Source organism: Heterodontus francisci, chromosome X (assembly GCF_036365525.1).
Source record: "Heterodontus francisci isolate sHetFra1 chromosome X, sHetFra1.hap1, whole genome shotgun sequence".
Taxonomy (NCBI): domain Eukaryota; kingdom Metazoa; phylum Chordata; class Chondrichthyes; order Heterodontiformes; family Heterodontidae; genus Heterodontus; species Heterodontus francisci.
This window is the reverse complement of record NC_090421.1, coordinates 20,949,514-20,967,867: the sequence shown is the minus strand read 5'-3', so window position 1 is coordinate 20,967,867 and position 18,354 is coordinate 20,949,514. Positions and strand designations below refer to the sequence as shown.

Here is an 18,354-nt window from a genome sequence, read left to right as displayed (position 1 = left end):
ATCATCTCAATCTATATTCAAGGGAAAACAAGCTCATCTATGCAACCAGCCCTCAATTTAACCCTTTAACTCCCAGTATCATTCTGGTCAATCTATGCTGCACCCCCTCCAAGGCCAATACATCCTTCCTGAGGTGCGATGCCCAGAACTGAATACAGTTACTCCACATTGGGTCTAACCAAGGCTCTGTACAGCTTAAGTATCACTTCCTTCCTCCCTTTGTATTCCAGCCCTCTTGAGAGGAAGGCCAACATCCCATAAGCCTTTTAAATTTTTTTTGTACCTACCCATTACTTTTTTGAAATTTCTTTTTTTCTACATGGACCCCAAAACCTCTCTGCTCCTCCAGTTCTGAGCAGCTTACCATTTAGAAATATCCAAACCATCTTTCCTAGGTCTAAAGCAGATGAGCTTTCATTTCCTACACTGAAATCCATCTGCCAGAGTTTTAACCACTCACTTATGTAACTTTCTGTGCCCATCTACACTGCTTTCCTACAACACCACAGTGACTACACTTCAAAAGTACTTCACTGGCTGTAAAGCACTTTGGGACATTGAGGTCATGAAAGGTGCTATAATAAATGCAAATATTTCTTTCTTACTTACTGTGCCACCTAGTACATACCCATTATCCCTGTTCTGCCTCCTATATTCTTACCAATTCCCTCTCTCCATGTCAAAAGGTTGCCTCCAATTCCACATGCTTTCAGTTTTACTAACTTCACAAACACAACTCCAGTGTCACTATCTTTCAAAAAGGGGAAAGAAAAAGTCCAAGTACAATCCTACACAGAAGTATACTCAGCTCAGTATTATCTGCATATAAAGTACTTCTGTCTGCAAACCATTTAAAACAAGAATGGATTAGAAAGGGTGAATTCATATTGATGGTAAAAGAGTGACACAAATGCTATCTTACTCAGGCTTTCGCCCTCGCTCTGTAAAGCATCTTGAACTTTTAACTTCATGGGGCAAGATTTGGGGTTTTTGTGTAGAGAACAGTCACCCAGCAGTGATTCTCCCCGAATTGGCCAATTAGTGGCCAGAAGGTGGGCTTGCCATCCAATTAATTTTGGTCGATAGGCTCTCGAAGCTGGAGGGCCAACAGGAGGCCCTCCAGCTCAGAAAAAGCAGCAGCCTGCAGTTCAGGTTACAGGGAGAGAGGGCGCCACAAGATGGAGGTACCCTCAGTAACTTTCAAAAGCTCTAAATTTTTTTAAATGCCCTCAGCAGCCAGGCCACCATTTATGGAGGGAAAACTCTTCCACAGGGTAGCCTATGGCTGCAGCTGTGGACAGGGAGGGCCTCAAAGCCTGGCTGAAGCATGGCATATTTAAGCTTAGTAATGCAAGATTGTTCCACTTGCAACATGTTTACCATAGCTATTACTGGTCGGGATAAGCTGCAGCAGTGGTCAGGGACAGGAGAGTGTGGCTGCAGCTGAGGCAGGTAAGGGGACCCAGAGGGCAGGAGTGCAGGAGCCTCAGCCTTTGCGATTGTGCAACAGGTTTGAGGTTCTTTCAGCTTGTTTGGATGAGAGTGGGGGCTGCAGGGTGGATGAGCAACCTGACCATGGCACCATGGTACAGGAAGCCATTCAAGTGGAGGGAGAAAAAAAGGAATGTAGTGGTAGTAGGGGACAGTATAGTTAGGGGGAATGACACTGTTCCCTGTAGCAAAGAGTGAGTCCAGATAGCTGTGTTGCCTGCCCGGTGCCAGGGTCCAGGACATCTGCTCTGGGCTGTAGAGGAACCATTCGTCATGGTCCATGCAGGTACCAACGACAGAGGCAGGACAAGGAAAGAGGTGCTGCACAGTCAGTATGAGGAATTAGGTGCTAAATTAAGAATCAGAACCTCAACGGTAATAATCTCTGGATTGCCACCTGACCACATGCAAATTGGCATAGGGCAAATAAGATTAGAGAAATTAATGCGTGGTTCAAAAACTGGTGTGGTAGAAGTGGGTTCCGGTTTGTGGGGTGGTGGCACCAGTAATGGGGAAAGTGTGGCTTTACTGTTGGGATGGGTGGCACCAGAACCATGCTGGGACCAGTGTTCTAGCGAGCCGCATAACTAGGGAAGTAGAGAGGGTTTTAAACTGAATAGCGGGGGCAAGGGATCAAATTTGGGAAGATATGGTAAATCAAGAAGTCGAGACAAGGTATTAATATGGTACAAAAAAAGGTATTAATATGGGAAATGATAAACAGACTGTGACAGGAAGGGACAGAACTTACAAATTTAAGAGTAAATCAACAGATATGACTAGAGGTTACAAAAATAATAAAAGGACAAAACTAAAGGCTCTGTATCTGAATGCATGTAGCATTCAAAACAAAACAGATGAACAGAGAGCACAAATAGAAATAAATAAGAACGATCTGATAGTCATTACAGAGACATGGCTGCAGGATGACATAGATTGGGACCTAAATATTGAAGGGTACGTGGCATTTAGGAAGGACATGAAGCTCGGAAAAGGCAGAAGGGAAGCTCTGTTAATTAATGATGCTATTAGCGCAATAGAGAGGGATGATATAAGTTCAGGAGACCAGGATGTAGAAGCAGTTTGGGTAGAGATGGGAAATCATAAAGGCAAGAAGTCACTTGTGGGAGTGGTGTATAGGCCACCTAACATTAACCACACTGTAGGACAGGGTATAAAGGAAGAAGTAATGGCAGCTTGTCAGAAAGGTACAGCGATAACTATGGGGGATTTTAATTGACAGATAGACTGGAAAATAACAGATGGGCAGAGCTAGCCTAGACGAGGAGTTCATAGAATGTTTTCAGGATAATTTCTTGGAACAATAAGTTCTGGAGCCAACCAGAGAGCAGGCTATACAAGACCTGTTATTGTAAAAAGAGATAGGATTAATTAATGACTTCACAGTTAAGGCGCCCCTAGGTAGCAGCGATCATAAGATGATTGAATTTTACATGCAGTTTGAGGGAAAGAGTCGGTCCAAGACTAGTATTTTAAACTGAAATAGGACAATTATGAGGGCATGAAAGCAGAGTGCGCTAAAGTGAACTGGCAAATCAGGTTAAGGAATAGGTCAATAGAGATGCAGTGACATACATTTAAGGGGATATTTCAGAATATACAGAATAGATATATTCCAACGAGAAAGAAAAATTCCAAGGGTGGGACCGACCATCCGTGGTTAACTAAAACAGTTAAAGATAATATCAAACTTAAAGAAAAAGCCTATAATTGCGCAAAGATGGGAGGCAGGTCAGAAGATTGGACAGAATATAAAAAACAGCAAAAAATGACTAAAAGATACGGAAAGTAAAATTAGAGTACGAGTGAAAGCAAGCTAGAAATATAAAGACAGATAGTAAATGTTTCTATAGATATTAAAAAAGAAAAGTGAACAAAGTGAGCATTGGCCCTATAAAAAGTGAGTCTGGGGAATTAATAATGGATAATAAAGAGATGGCAGATGAATTGAACAGATATTTTGCATCGGTCTTCACTATTGAGGATAAAAGTAACGTTCCAGTATTAGCTGTAAGTCAGGAAATGGAAGGGAGGGAGGAACTCAAGAAAATTACAATCACGAGGGAAGTGGTACTGAACAAACTGTTGGAGCTGTGGGCTGACAAGTCCCCGGGTCCTGATGGACTTCATCCTAGAGTGTTAAAAGTGGCTAGTGAGATAGTTGATGCGTTAGTTTTAAATTAGATTCAGGGAAGGTTCCGTTAGATTGGAAAATAGCGAATGTAACTCCTTCATTCAAAAAGGATGGGAGACAGAAAGCAGGAAACGACAGGCCAGTTAGCTTAGCATCTGTCATAGGCAAAATATTAGAAGCTATTATTTAGGATTTTATAGCAGGGCATTTAGAAAAATTCAAGGTAATCGGGCAGAGTCAACATGGTTTTATGAAAGGGAAATCATGTTTAACCAATTTATTGGAGTTCTTTGAAGTAGTAACATGTGGCGGCACAGTGGCGCAGTGGTTTGCACCGCAGCCTCACAGCTCCAGGGACCCGGGTTCGATTCCGGGTACTGCCTGTGTGGAGTTTGCAAGTTCTCCCTGTGTCTGCTTGGGTTTCCTCCGGGTGCTCCGGTTTCCTCCCACAGCCAAAAGACTTGCAGGTTGATCGGTAAATTGGCCATTATAAATTGCCCCTAGTATAGGTGGGTGGTAGGGAAATATAGGGAAAGGTGGGGATGTGGTAGGAATATGGGATTAGTGTAGGATTAGTATAAATGGGTGGTTGATAGTCGGCACAGACTCGGTGGGCCGAAGGGCCTGTTTCAGTGCTGTATCACTAAATAAATAAATAAAAAATAAATAAATCGGCGGGCTGTCTTCCGTGGAAAGATTGGACAGGCTAGGGGCTTGTATGCACTGGAATTTAGAAGAGTAAGAGGCAACTTGATTGAAATATATAAGATCCTGAGGGGTCTTGACAGGGTGGATGTGGAAAGGATGTTTCCCCTTGTGGGAGAATCTAGAACAAGGGTCACTGTTTAAAAATAAGGAGTCGCCCATTTAAGACAGAGATGAGAAGAATTTTTTTCTCTGAGGGTCCTAAATCTATGGAATTCTCTTCCTCAAAGGCTGTGGAAGCAGAGTCTTTCAATATTTTTAAGGCAGAAGTAAATAGATTCTTGATAAGCAAGGGGGTGGAAGGTTATTGGGGTAGGTGGAAATATGGAGTAATCAGATCAGCCATGAACTTACTGAATGGCGGAGCAGGCTCGAATGGCCGAGTTTTATTTTTTATTCATTCATTCATGGGATGTGGGGGTCACTGGCTAGGCCAGCATTTATTGCCCATCCCTAAATGCCCTTGAGAAGGTGGTGGTGCGCTGCCTTCTTGAACATAAGAACATTAGAACTAGGAGCAGGAGTAGGCAATTCAGCCCCTTGAGCCTGCTCCGCCATTCAATACGATCATGGCTGATCTCATCGCGGCCTCAACTCCACTTTCCTGCCTGTTCTCCATAACCCTTCAACCCTTTACTAATTAAAAATCTGTCTATCTCCTCCTTAAATTTACCCAATGTCCCGGCATCCACCGCACCCTGGGGTAGTGAACTCCACAGACTCACGACCCTTTGAGAGAAGTAATTCCTCCTCATCTCTCTTTTAAATCTGCTACCCCTTATCCTAAAACTATGACCCCTCGTTCTGGATTGTCCCACCAGAGGATATTCCTCAATTAGATCTCCTCTCATTCTTCTAAACTCCAGACAGTAAAGGCCTAAACTGCTCAATCTCTCTTCATAAGACAAGCCCCTCATCTCTGGAATCAATCTAGTGAACCTCCTCTGAACCGCCTCCAATGCAACTACATCCCGCCTCAAGTAAGGGGACCAAAACTGTACACAATACTCCAGGTGCAGTCTCACTAATGCCTTGTACAGTTGCAGCAACACTTCCCTACTTTTATACTATATTCCTCTAGAATAAATGCCAAAATTCCATTTGCCTTCCTTATTACCTGCCGTACCTGCATACTAGTTTTCTGCGATTCATGCACGAGGACACCCAGATCCCTCTGCACCGAAGCACTCTGAAGTTTCTCTCCATTTAGATAATAATTTGCCTTTCTATTCTTCCGACCAAAATGGATAACCTCACACATATCCACGTTAAACTCCATCTGCCAAATTTTGGCTCATTCACCTAATCTATCCATAGCCATTTGTAGATTTCTTATTTCTTTATTGCAACTTACTATCCCACCTATTTTAGTGTCATCTGCAAATTTGGCTTATAATACCTTCTATCCCTGCATCCAAGTCATTCATATAGATTGTAAATAGTTGGGGCCCGAGGACTGAACCCTGTGGCACCCCACTAGTTACATCTTGCCAACCAGAAAAAGACCCATTTATCCCGACTGTTTTCTGCCAATCCTCTATCCAAGCCAATAAATTGCCCCTAACCCCATGTGATCTTAGCTTGTGTATTAACCTTTTGTGCAGCACCTTATCAAATGCCTTCTGGAAGTCCAGATATACTACATCTACAGGATCCCCATTATCCACTTTACTTGTTACATCTTCAAACAACTCTAGCAAATTAGTCAAACACAATTTACCCTGCATAAAACCATGCTGACTCTGATGGATTGCGTTTTGACTTTCTAAATGTCCTGTTATTACTTCCTTAATAATGGATTCTAACAATTTCCCAATGACAGATGTTAAACTAACTGGTCTATAGTTTCCTACTTTCTGCCTCCCTCCCTTTTTGAATAAGGGTGTTACATTAGCTTTTTTTCCAATCCACTGGAACCTTTCCCGTATCCAGAGAATTTTGGAATATTATGACCAATGGATCCACTATCTCCGCTGCCACTTCCTTTAAGACCCTAGGATGTAGGCCATCAGGCCCTGGGCACTTGTCTGCCTTCAATCCCAATAGTTTGCTCAATACTTTTTCCCTAGTGATAACGATTGCTCTAAGTTTCTCCCTTTCTATAACCTCTGCATTACCTGGTACTATTGGGATGGTACTAGTGTCCTCCACCGTGGAAACTGAGGCAAAATACTGATTTAGTGTCTCTGCCATTTCTGTGTTCCCCACTACAAAGCAGACAAATTGCTCCACCAACTAAGAACGGCCATGCACCACCACCCACAGAATCAAGAAAGAGCCATCAATCGGTCAATCCTTTCAGTGTCCAGGCCGGGTGAGGTTTCTCGTGCTGGGTGAGGTTTCCCGTGCTGAGTCAAATTAAGCCGCAGGCTCCACTCCTGGTGGTGCCTTTCCGTCAATTCCTTTAAGTTTCAGCTTTGCAACCATACTCCCCCCGGAACCCAAAGACTTTGGTTTCCCGGAAGCTGCTCGGCGGGTCATGGGAATAACGCCGCCGGATCGCTGGTCGGCATCGTTTATGGTCGAAACTGCAACGGTATCTGATCATCTTTGAACCTCCGACTAGCGTTCTTGATTAATGAAAACATTCTTGGAAAATGCTTTCGCTTTTGTTGGTCTTGTGCCGGTCCAAGAATTTCACCTCTTGCGGCACAATACGAATGCCCCCGGCTGTCCCTCTTAACCATGGCCCCAGTTCCGAAAACCAACAAAATAGAACCGGGGACAAAAACAAGAAATGCTGGAATCACTCAGCAGGTCTGGCAGCATCTGTGGAAAGAGCAGAGTTAACGTTTCGGGTCAGTGACCCTTCTTCGGAATAGAACCGGGGTCCTATTCCATTATTCCTAGCTGGAGTATTCAGGCGACCAGCCTGCTTTGAACACTCTAATTTTTTCAAAGTAAGCGCTTTGGACCCCCAGGACACTCAGCTAAGAGCATCAAGGGAGCGCCGAGAGGCAGGGGCTGGGACAGGCGGTAGCTCGCCTCGCGGCGGACCGCCAGCTCGATCGGGGTGGCACAGTGATTAGCACCGCAGCCTCACAGCTCCAGCGACCCGGGTTCGGTTCTGGGTACTGCCTGTGCGGAGTTTGCAAGTTCTCCCTGTGACCGCGTGGGTTTCCGCCGGGTGCTCCGGTTTCCTCCCACAGTCAAAGACTTGCAGGTTGATAGGTAAGTTGGCCATTATAAATTTCCCCTAGTGTAGGTAGGTGGTAGGAGAATACAGGGAAGGTGGGGATGTGGTAGAGAATATGGGACTAATGTAGGATTAGTATAAATGGGTGGTTGATGGTCGGCACAGACTCGGTGGGCCGCAGGGCCTGTTTCAGTGCTGCATCACTCCATGACTATGACTATTAACTCCCCAGTCACATCCAAGGGACCAACATTCACTTTAGCTACTCTCTTCCCTTTTATATACTTATAGAAGCTTTTGCTATCTGTTTTTATATTTTGCGCTAGTTTTCTTTCATAATTTACCTTTGCTCTTTTTATTACTTTTATCATAACCCTTTGTTGATCTTTAAAAGTTGCCCAATCTTCCAGCCTGCCACTGGCCTTTGCAATATGGAATGCCTTAGTTTTTGTCTTTATGTTATCGTTAACTTCCTTGCTTAGCCATGGATGTTGTTTCCTCCTCTTACAATCTTTCTTCCTCTCTGGAATATATTTCAGTTGGGAGGAACTGAATATCTCCTTAAACATCTGCCACTGCTCATCAACTGTCCTACCTTTGTCTTCCTGCCCAGTGCACTAGGGTCAAATCTGTCCTCATGCCTATCTAATTACCTTTGTATAACTCCAGAACGCTAGTGTGGGACTCCAGTTTCTCGCCCTCAAACTGAATATGAAATTCTAGCATGCCACGTTCACTCTTCCCTCGAGGATCCTTAACGGAGATCATTTATTAATCCCACCTCATTACATAATACCAAATCTAGAATAGCCTGCTCCCTGGTTGGTTCCACAACATATTGCTCCAAAAAACAATCTCTAATACATTCAATGAACTCTCCCACGAGGCTACCCTTGCCAATTTGATTAATCCAGTCTACATGCATATTAAACTCACCCATAATTATTGCCGAACCTTTCTTACAAGCCCCCAGTATTTCCTGGCTTATACTGCGCCCCACTGTGGAACTACTGTATGGGGACCTATAGATTACTCCTACCAGGGACTTCTTTCCTTTGCTATTTCTTATTTCTACCCAGACTGATTCTACGTCTTGATCTCCAGTGCCTGAACCGCTGCAGTCAATGTGAGGTAGGTACACCTACAGTGCTGTTAGGAAGGGAGTCCCAGGATTTTGACCCAATGACAGTGAAGGAATGGCGATATAGTTCCAAGTCAGGATGGTGTGTGACTTGGAGGGGAACTTGCAGGTGGTGGTGTTTTCATGCATTTGCTGCCCTTGTCCTTCTAGTTGGTAGAGGTTGCGAGTTTGGAAGGTGCTGATGAAGGAACCTTGATGCGTTGCTGCAGCGCATCTTGTAGATGGTACACACTGCTGCCACTGTGCGTCGGTGATGAAGGGAGTGAATGTTTGTATACGGGTCGCCAATCAAGCAGGCAGCTGTGTCCTGGATGGTGTTGAGCTTCACCCATCCAGGCATGTGGAGAGTATTCCATCACACTCCTGACTTGTGCCTTGTAGATGGTGGACGGGCTTTGGGGAGTCAGGAGGTGAGTTACTTATCACAGGATTTCCAGCCTCTGACCTGCTCCTGTAGCCACGGTATTTATATGGCTACTCCAGTTCCGTATCTGGTCAATGGTAACCCCTATGACGTTAATAGTGGGGGATTCAGCAATGGTAATGCCATTGAATGTCAAGAGGAGATGGTTAGATTCTCTCTTGTTGGCTATGGTCATTGCCTGGCACTTGTGTGGCGCAAAGGTTACTTGCCACTTACTTGGATATTGTCCAAGTCTTACTGAAGCAGTCCGTGTAGAAATGCAGCATGAGGAGTCGCAAATGGTGCTGAACATTGTGCAATCATCAGCGAACATCCCCACTTCTGATCTTATGATTGAAGGAAGGTCATTGATGAAACAGCTGAAGATGATTGAGCCTAGGACACTACCCTGAGGAACTCCTGGAGCTGAGATGATTAATCTCCAACAACCACAACCATCTTCCTTTGCGCTAAGTATCACTCCAACCAACAGAGAGTTTTCCCCCTGATCCCCATCGACTCCAGTTTTGCTAGGGCTCCTTGATGCCATACTTGGTCAAATGCTGCCTGGATGTCAAGGGCAGTCACTCTCACCTCACCTCTTGAGTTCAGCTCTTTTGTCCATGTTTGAACCATGTAATGAGGTCAGGAGCTGAGTGGCCCTGGCGGAACCCAAACTGATCGTGATTGAGCAGGTTATTGCTAAGCAAGTGCCGCTTGATAGCACGGTCGATGACACCTTCCATCACTTTACTGATGATTAAGAATAGACTGATGGGGTGGTAATTGGCCGGTTTGCATTTGCCCTGCTTTTTGTGTACAGCACATACCTGGGCAATTTTTCACATTGCTGGGTAGATGCCAGTGTTGTAACTATACTGGAACAGCTTGGCTAGGGGTGTGGCAAGTTCTGCAGCACAGGTCTTCAGTACTATTGCCAGAATATTGTCAGGGCCCATAGCCTTTGCAGTATCCAGTGCCTTCAGTCGTTTCTTGATATCACGCAGAGTGAATTGAATTGGCTGAAGTCTCGCATCTGTGATGCTGAGGACTTCAGGAGGAGGCCGAGATGGATCATCAACTCGGGACTTCTGGCTGAAGATTGCTGCAAATGCTTCAGCCTCATCTTTCATACTGATGTACTGGGCTCCCCCATCATTGAGGATGGGGATATTTGTGGAGCCACCTCCTCCAGTTAGTTGTTGAATTGTCCATCACCATTCACGGCTGGATGTGGCAGGACTGCAGAGCTTAGACCTGATCCATTTGTTATGGGATCGCTTAGCTCTGCCTATTGCATGCTGCTTACGCAGTTTGGCACGCAGATAGTCCTGTGTTGTAGCTTCACCAGGTTGACACCTCATTTTGAAGTATGCCTGGTGCTGCTCCTGGCATGCCCTCGTACACTCTTCATTGAACCAGGGTTGGTCTCCTGGCTTGATAGTAACAGTAGTGGGGAATATGCCGGGCCATGAGGTTACAGATGGTGGTTGAGTACAATTCTGCTGCTGCTGATGGCCCACAGCGCCTCATGGATGCCCAGTTTTGCATCGCTAGATCTGTTCGAAATCTGTCTCATTTAGCATGGTGGTAGTGCCACACAACACGATGGAGGATATCCTCAATGTGAAGGTGGGACATCGTCTCCACAAGGACTGTACGGTGGTCACTCCTACCAATAACGTCATGGACAGATGCATCTGCAGCAGACAGATTGGTGAGGATGAGGTCAAGTATGTTTTTCCCACTTGTTGGTTCCTGCACCACCTGCTGCAGACCCAGTCTAGCAGCTATGTCCTTTAGTACTCGTCCAGCTTGGTCAGTAGTGGTGCTACCGAGCCACTCTTGGTGATGGGCATTGAAGTCCCCCACCCAGAGTACATCCTGCACCCTTGCCTCCCTCAGTGCTTCTTCCAAGTGGTGTTCAACATCAGCTGAGGGAGGGCAGTAGGTTACCTTGCCCATGTTTGACTTGATGCCATGAGACTTCATGGGGTTGGGAGTTGATGTTGAGGACTCCCAGGGCAACTCCCTCCCAACTGTGTACCACTGTGCCACTACCTCTGGTGGGTCTGTCCTGCCGGTGGGACAGGACATAACCGTGGATGGTGACGGCAGTGTCTGGGACATTATCTGTAAGGTATGATTCCGTGCGTATGACTATGTCAGGCTGTTACTTGACTAGTCTGTGGGACAGTACTCCCAACTTTGGCACAAGCCCCCAGATGTTAGTAAGGAGGACTTTGCAGGGTCGACAGGGCTGGGTTTGCCGTTGTTGTTTCTGGTGCCTAGGTCGGTGCCGGGTTGTCTGTCAGGTTTCATTCCTTTTTATTGACTTTGTAGCAGTTAGATACAACTGAGTGACTTGCTGGGCCATTTCAGAGGAATTTAAGAGTCAACCACATTGCTGTGGGTCTGAAGTCACATGTAGGCCAGACCAGGTAAGGATAGCAGATTTCCTTCCTTAAAGGCCATTCGTGAACCAGATGGGTTTTTGCGGCAATCGACAATGGTTTCATGGCCATCATTAGACTAGCTTTTTTTTTTTAAATCCAGATTTATTCATTGAATTCAAATTCCACCTTCTGCTGCGGTGGGATTCAAACCCACGTCCCCAGAGCAATACCCTGGGTCTCTGGGTTACTAGTCCAGTGACAATACCACTAGGTCACTGCTTACTCCTGCTCCTAATTCGTATGTTCGTACAGAATTGCTGTAGTATTTGAGAGTTACAGTACTTACCAAAATAGTGTGTAGTATTTTATATGGTTGTGAGTGGATTGTGGAGGAAGGGAGTCATGTCAAAATTCTTAAAAGATCTAATAATTTTGAAGAGTTGAGTAAACCACCTTGTAAACAGGTTACCTGCCCATTTCTTTCCACTTGGTGTGTTTGAGGGGGGCGGGGGAAGAAAGGTCATTTAAGTTATTTTGGCATTGCCACACACCCATTGTTTCCTGGTATAGCAGCTTCCTCAACTTAAGCACATGTCTAGCCCCCTTCCAACACAGATGGAAGGTCTGCTTTAAGTCATTGACGATTTGAAAATAGGTATGCAATTGGAACAGGCCTAGATTTACTTTAATTACATTTCTAGCAACAATATAGAAGTGGGGATTAAAGCCTGGCCACCCGACCTGAACCCGACTAGACCCAATTACGTGTTGGGTTCGGGTCAGGTTGAAATTCCGAGTCCAGCATTCGGGCTCGGGTCGGGTCGGGCTGGACAGTGCTGCTTCCGGGAAGTCACGGGATCATGCTGACCCACAATTCCCCACAACTCCAACTGCAGGAATAGCCTGCTGCCGTAACAGATGAAGGGTCGGGTCAGGCGTGAAAAAAAAATTGAAGGGCACAGGCTCGAGTCGGATTCGGGTTGGCTGTGGTCGGGTTTTAATTTTATACCCGAGCCAGGCTTTAGTGGGGATAAGATTGTCATTGCTGATAATTCCCGCATATAATCAGTAAAACAGATTAACCCGTCATTTATTGCACTGCTGTGCATGGAACTTTGCTGTGCGCAAATTGGTCTACAAAATAAAAGTGACTGCACTTCCAAAATAATTGTTTGGGTGTGAAGCACTTGGGAAGGTCCCAAGGGCATGGCAGGCATTGCATAAATACAAGTTCTGCTGTTCCGAAGAAGGGTCACTGACCCGAAACGTTAACTCTGCTTCTCTTTCCACAGATGCTGCCAGACCTGCTGAGTGATTCCAGCATTTCTTGTTTTTATTTCAGATTTCCAGCATCCGCAGTATTTTGCTTTTCTTTTTATTTCTCCTTGGTTTAGTAGACTGGCATAACCTGAAGCAGGTTAGTCTCTTATAGGTTGTTTAATACCTTGTCAACTTTGAGAAGGACCCCAGTCTCCTCCTTTAAAGACTGAAAAGAGCCTCAATTTCTCTAGTCTCAATCCTTTCGAGACAAAGGATCAGCCTCATGCAAAAGATCCTGCAGGAAGTACTTGAAGAGCAGCGAGTGTCTCCAGTTACAATAACAGAATATGCTCAATATGATTTTATGGTTTTACACCACATAAGTTTGCTCTGAAAAAAAGAGCATTCCCCCTGAAAAAGGGAAAACTGGCCCTCGACTTTTCAGACGTCATATTCTGGGTGGGAACAATAGGTTTATATGTGGGGGAGAATGGGAATGTGGGCAGGATCTTACCGCTGATAAGTCATTATATGTTTTTGTTCTTGCTGCTATTCGTCAGCCAATCGTGTTCCGTGATAGGTCAGTACTTGCTACTGATTGGTCAGCTATTTGTCTCATGGTAAGTCAATACAATCACAGAACGTTTACAGCACAAACTTGGCCCATCGTGTCTACGCGGCCAAAAAACGCACCACTGAGTCTAACCCCACCTTCCAGTATTTGGTCCACAGCCCTGTAGGTTACGGCACTTGAGGTGCATAACCTGACACCTTTTAAATAAGTTGAGGGTTTCTGCCTCTACTAGAACAAAGAAAATTACAGTACAGGAACAGGCCATTCGGCCCTCCAAGCCTGCGCCGATCCAGATCCTCTATCTAAACATGTCGCCTATTTTCTAAGGGTCTGTATCTCTTTAAAGAACAAAGACCCTTTCAGGCAGTGAGTTCCAGACCCCCCACTACCCTCTGGGTGAAAATCTTTTTCCTCATCTCCCCTCTAGTCTTTCTACCAACCACTTTAAATCCGTGCCCCCTAGTCACTGACCTCTCTGCTAAGGTAAACAGGCCCTTCACATCCACTTTATCCAGGCCCCTCACAATTTTGCACATTTCAATCAAATCTCCCCTCAGGAGAACCCCAGTCTATCCAATCTTTCCACATAGCTGCAATTTTCCAGTCCCGGCAACATCCTCGCAAATCGCCTCTGTACTCTCTCCAGCGGATACCATTTGTTCTCGTCGGGGTATGTTGGCTGCAGAGCTGATTATGTGTTTCTGAGTAGGGGTAGGCAGATATCACTGATAAGCAGTCCACTGTGTTGGGAAACAGACTGGTGTTTGTAGATCTCCATAGCCTCCCTGGCGTGTCTTGTATGCCAGTGTGTAATGGATGAGTTTGGAATTGGACCAATGTGGTGGTTATTGAATTGAGCATGCTTGACAATGGCTGACTTGTCCCTTCACTGTGTTTGAAGCAGGCTTGGTGTTTCCTCGACTCTAGTGTGTAGGTTGCAACCTGTTTTTCCAATGTAGGCGAGTCCACAGTCGCGGGATATGCTGCAAATTCCTGGTGTGTTGCTAGATGGCTTCTTGGCTTTGCGGGTATGAAGGATAGCATGGAACTTCTTGGATGATTTATGTCGGATTTCTACATCCGCCAAGTTAAGTACGCGCTGTAGTCTGTGAGGTGGAGCCTATGTATGGGAGGCCTACTCTTGTCTTGGTTGAAGTAGTTGTTGCAGTGCAAGTAACAAGTGGACATGTGTTGATCTTATGGGAAGGAAATCCACTGAGTTGAAGTACAAACTTGATGTATTGCAGTTCTTGTGGTTCTTCTTATCGCTAATGGAGTAGGCCCTTCTGAGAGTGTTGGAGACTGGGTGAAGAGTGGAGGGATGATGAAAAGAACGATAGTTCAGGTATCTATCAGTATGAGTGGGCTTGCGGTAGACTTGGTATGCCGCCATTATGAGACTTGGTGTGCTCGTATGCCGTTATCAGACTTGGTAATGAGATCAAGAAATGGTATGGAAAGTTCCTCTGTCCCCATGGTGAAATTAATGTCCGGATGCTGGTTATTAAGGCGTCATAGAAAACGAAGATCCAAGTGGGGGAGTCCAGAACCAGGGGTCATAGTCTAAGGATATGGGGTAAACCCTTCAGGACTGAGATGAGGAGAAATTTCTTCACCCAGAGAGTGGTGAGCCTGTGGAATTCGCTACCACAGAAAGCAGTTGAGGCCAAAACATTGTATGTTTTCAAGAAGGAGTTAGATATTGCTCTTGGGTCTGAAGGGATCAAAGGGTATGGGGCAAAAGTGGGAACAGGTTACTGAGTTGGATGATCAGCCATCATAATGAAAGGAGGAGCAGGCTCGAAGGGCCAAATGGCCTACTCCTGCTCTTATTTTCTATGTTTCTATCCTATCATGTTCCCATATGACGAAAATGTCATCGACATATCGGTTGACTAATGTGAACAAATGTGAATAAAATCATTTGAAAAATGTGGAAGTGAAATTTCCTGTTCTGCCTGCCCCAGGATTCTCTCAGATCTGGTGCTGTTATAGCTAAGTATTTAAATTGTGACACAGCAATTGTACTGTCTTTTCCAAAGAGCTCAAGATGAAGTTCAGGCCAAAGCCTTGTACAAGATAGGGGAAGACAGCACACAAATTTCTTAAATGTAGAGTATCACTGCATCATTCCTCCCTCCTCCACAATTCCCTGCTTCCCCCCGCCCCCCCCCCCCCCCAATCCCTGCCCATCTACAGTTACATGTGAAGGTTGAAGTTATTTGAAAATATAAATGCTACTAACCTTCAAATGCTTAGAATAATAGATTTGAAGCTGAACTGAAACGCACACTTACCTTCCTTTTAGAGCGTTGAAGAGTCTGATTCCATCTGCAGGGCCACAGATCTGGATAACATCATCTCTAGTCAGCTTTAACAGATCTCCACCTGTGGATGGAGGCAATAGAAGTTCAAAACTTCCTGGTGGTGTAGCAAAATGGAAGAAATTTGCAGAGAACTACTGGTCACATGAAGCTCCAGTGGGACAGTCATAGTTTTGACATTAACTGAAGGTGTGGAAGAATTACTTAATAGTCAGAATACAGAATTACAGCATGTTTGGCTGTCTCATGAACCAGCGTATGTAGGATTATCTTTCTGCTCATCCAGTTCAAGCCTGCAGAATCTTTCTTTCAATCAAATGCTTATTAAAAACTGCCACTTTAAACACCTTCCTGTTTTATATTAAAAAACTAACATTCTCATCTAAATATATAAATTCTATTCCTCAAAGTCCACATAGATCCATGATGTTTTAATACCAGTTTGAGGCTATACTTGCCCTGAACACATCATTATTGAATTTCCTTGTACAAACATACAAAAAGATGAATAGAAAAAGACTGGCTGGTCCATCAATTATGAACCAGGCAGTCTTCTTGTAACAACCTCCACTCCACCCATCAGCAGCCACGAAACCTCCTAGGAAAGGCCAAAACAAAAAACTTCGACAATTTAGGGGAAACAAAATCTGAAATATTCATCTCCAACCCTTGAGGGTGACCAAAAACTAAGTTGCAGGAAATAGATCACAAGGTACATTACCCAACAACCAATACAGTTCTACGTGAGTGACTACAATGTTACAAATTAAATCTCAAAAATTCTCTGCTCCAAGCTGGAATACAAACCAAATTTCACCTAAATTGTCTCCAAAAGATACTTTGATACAAGTTTAAATTTCCATTTTCTGTGATTCCTTTCCAGTAGAACAAAGTTCCAAAGATAAACAGTAACTTACATACAAGTTTATTTAGCTGCTCAGAAGACAAAAGGATGAGAAGAAGGATCAAGAGCTGTTCACATTGCTCTCATTTAATTGAGCAAAGGGGAAAGGAGAGAAAAGTAAAGGCTGAAAACCTTGTCATATTTAATATGTTCAGACTGGCAAAAAACAAAAGCAGCTTATATTTATAAAGCATCTCATCATATTCTCAGGATGTTGCAAAGCACTTCATAACCAATGAATTAATTTTGAAGTGCAGTTAATGTTGCTATACAGGCAAATGCAGCAGTCAATTTGCGCACAGCAAAGTCACACAGCAAGTGAACTGAGCAATCTGTTTCTGGTGATGTTGGTTTGAGGCAAGAATATTGGCCAGGACACAGGGAAATCTCTCTGTTCTTCCAATAGTGTCATAGTATATTTTACACACACCTGAACAAGCAGATAGAGCCTTGGTCTGGCATCTCTTCTGAAAGACTGCACCTCTTAAAAAAAAAAATGCTGCACTTACCCAGAACTAGACCAAAAGGTCAATTGAGATTATGCACTCATGCCCCAGAGTGGGGGTTAAACCCACGGCTTTCTGACTCAGGGGAGTGTACTAATGGGACCAAATAGACCCTATTGCTCGATTTATTTCAAAAACAGGTGCATCACATGCACTCAAGAGTATCACTGTCAAATTGCAGCTTTCTGAAACCTACCACAAGCTCTCAGCTGAGCTGATGGGGATATGCCATGACTCTGCAAACCTTTGAGTGTTCCTTGGCCAAGAAGATAAGAGTGAATTTACATTAATATAGCGCCTTATCACATACTGAGGACAGCCCAAAGTGTTTTACCACCAATGATGCACTTTTGAAGTGCAATTATTATGTAAGCAAATGCTGCAGCCAATTTGCGCATGGCAAACTCTTAAAAACAGCAATTAAACAAACAACCAGATAATCATGTTTTAGTGGTGCTGGTTGATGGGTGAAGGTTACCCAGGCCACTGGGGAGAACACACTCACCCTCAAATAGTGCCATTGAATCTTTTATGCCCACCTGAGCTGGCAGTCAAGACATCATTTAACATCCCACCTGAAAGGTGGCATAAGACAACATAACATACCACTTTAATACCGCACTGAAAAGTGGCAGTTTAAGTTATGTGCTCAAGTCCTTGATTGGAGCTTGAACTCATAACTTATTGACTTTGGCAAGAATGCTGACAATAGGGCCAAGCTGACCCAAAATGCTTGAACGAGCTCCATAGGAACTTAATTTTAAAAGATAGATCACTTGGGCAGCATATGCAAAGTGGTTCATTACTGAAGAGTAGTTTCCTGAGCCTCCTACCTCCCCCAACCCCTGGCAGTACCAGAGAGCTTTGCCAAAACATCAGAAACCTTTTGAGTTTCCTGGCCCAGATGGAAAGAACTGGAATTTATATAGCACCTAAATTACATATTCAGCAGATCCAACAAAGTACTTTTGAAGTGCAGTCACTCATGCGGGCAAAGTTAACAGCCAATTTGCGCACATTTGCGTACAGCAGGTGCCACAAAACAAAATGAATGAGCAATAGCAAAAACTTCTTGACAGTGTTAACTGAAGGAGCAATCTTGGCAAGGATAGTGGACAACTTCCTGCTCTTCTTCTAATACCATGGGAGCATTACTGACCACCTGAGCAGGCAGAAAAGGCCTAATCATAATGTCTCTTCTGAAGGAGGGCCTCCAGACATTACTGCACGCAAGTGTCAATCGAGGTTTGTGCCCAAATAGGTAACAGGACTGAACCCACAGCCTTTTGATCCAGAAGCAAGCGTAAGACAAACTCAGCCAAGCTGACAGTTAGGATGGCCTGGTGGCCAGATGAGTTC

At 44.5% G+C, this 18,354-nt stretch overlaps 1 protein-coding gene across 2 annotated transcripts in view; it reads right to left on the bottom strand.

The window, feature by feature from the left end:
- Positions 1-18,354, bottom strand: part of tfcp2 (transcription factor CP2) — a 170,809-nt gene that overhangs the window by 17,316 nt on the left and 135,139 nt on the right. For both annotated transcript variants that reach the window (XM_068024451.1, XM_068024452.1), the window contains one exon: positions 15,559-15,649. In XM_068024451.1, the coding sequence (XP_067880552.1) occupies positions 15,559-15,649 (91 nt within the window). The remainder of the gene's footprint in view (positions 1-15,558; positions 15,650-18,354) is intronic.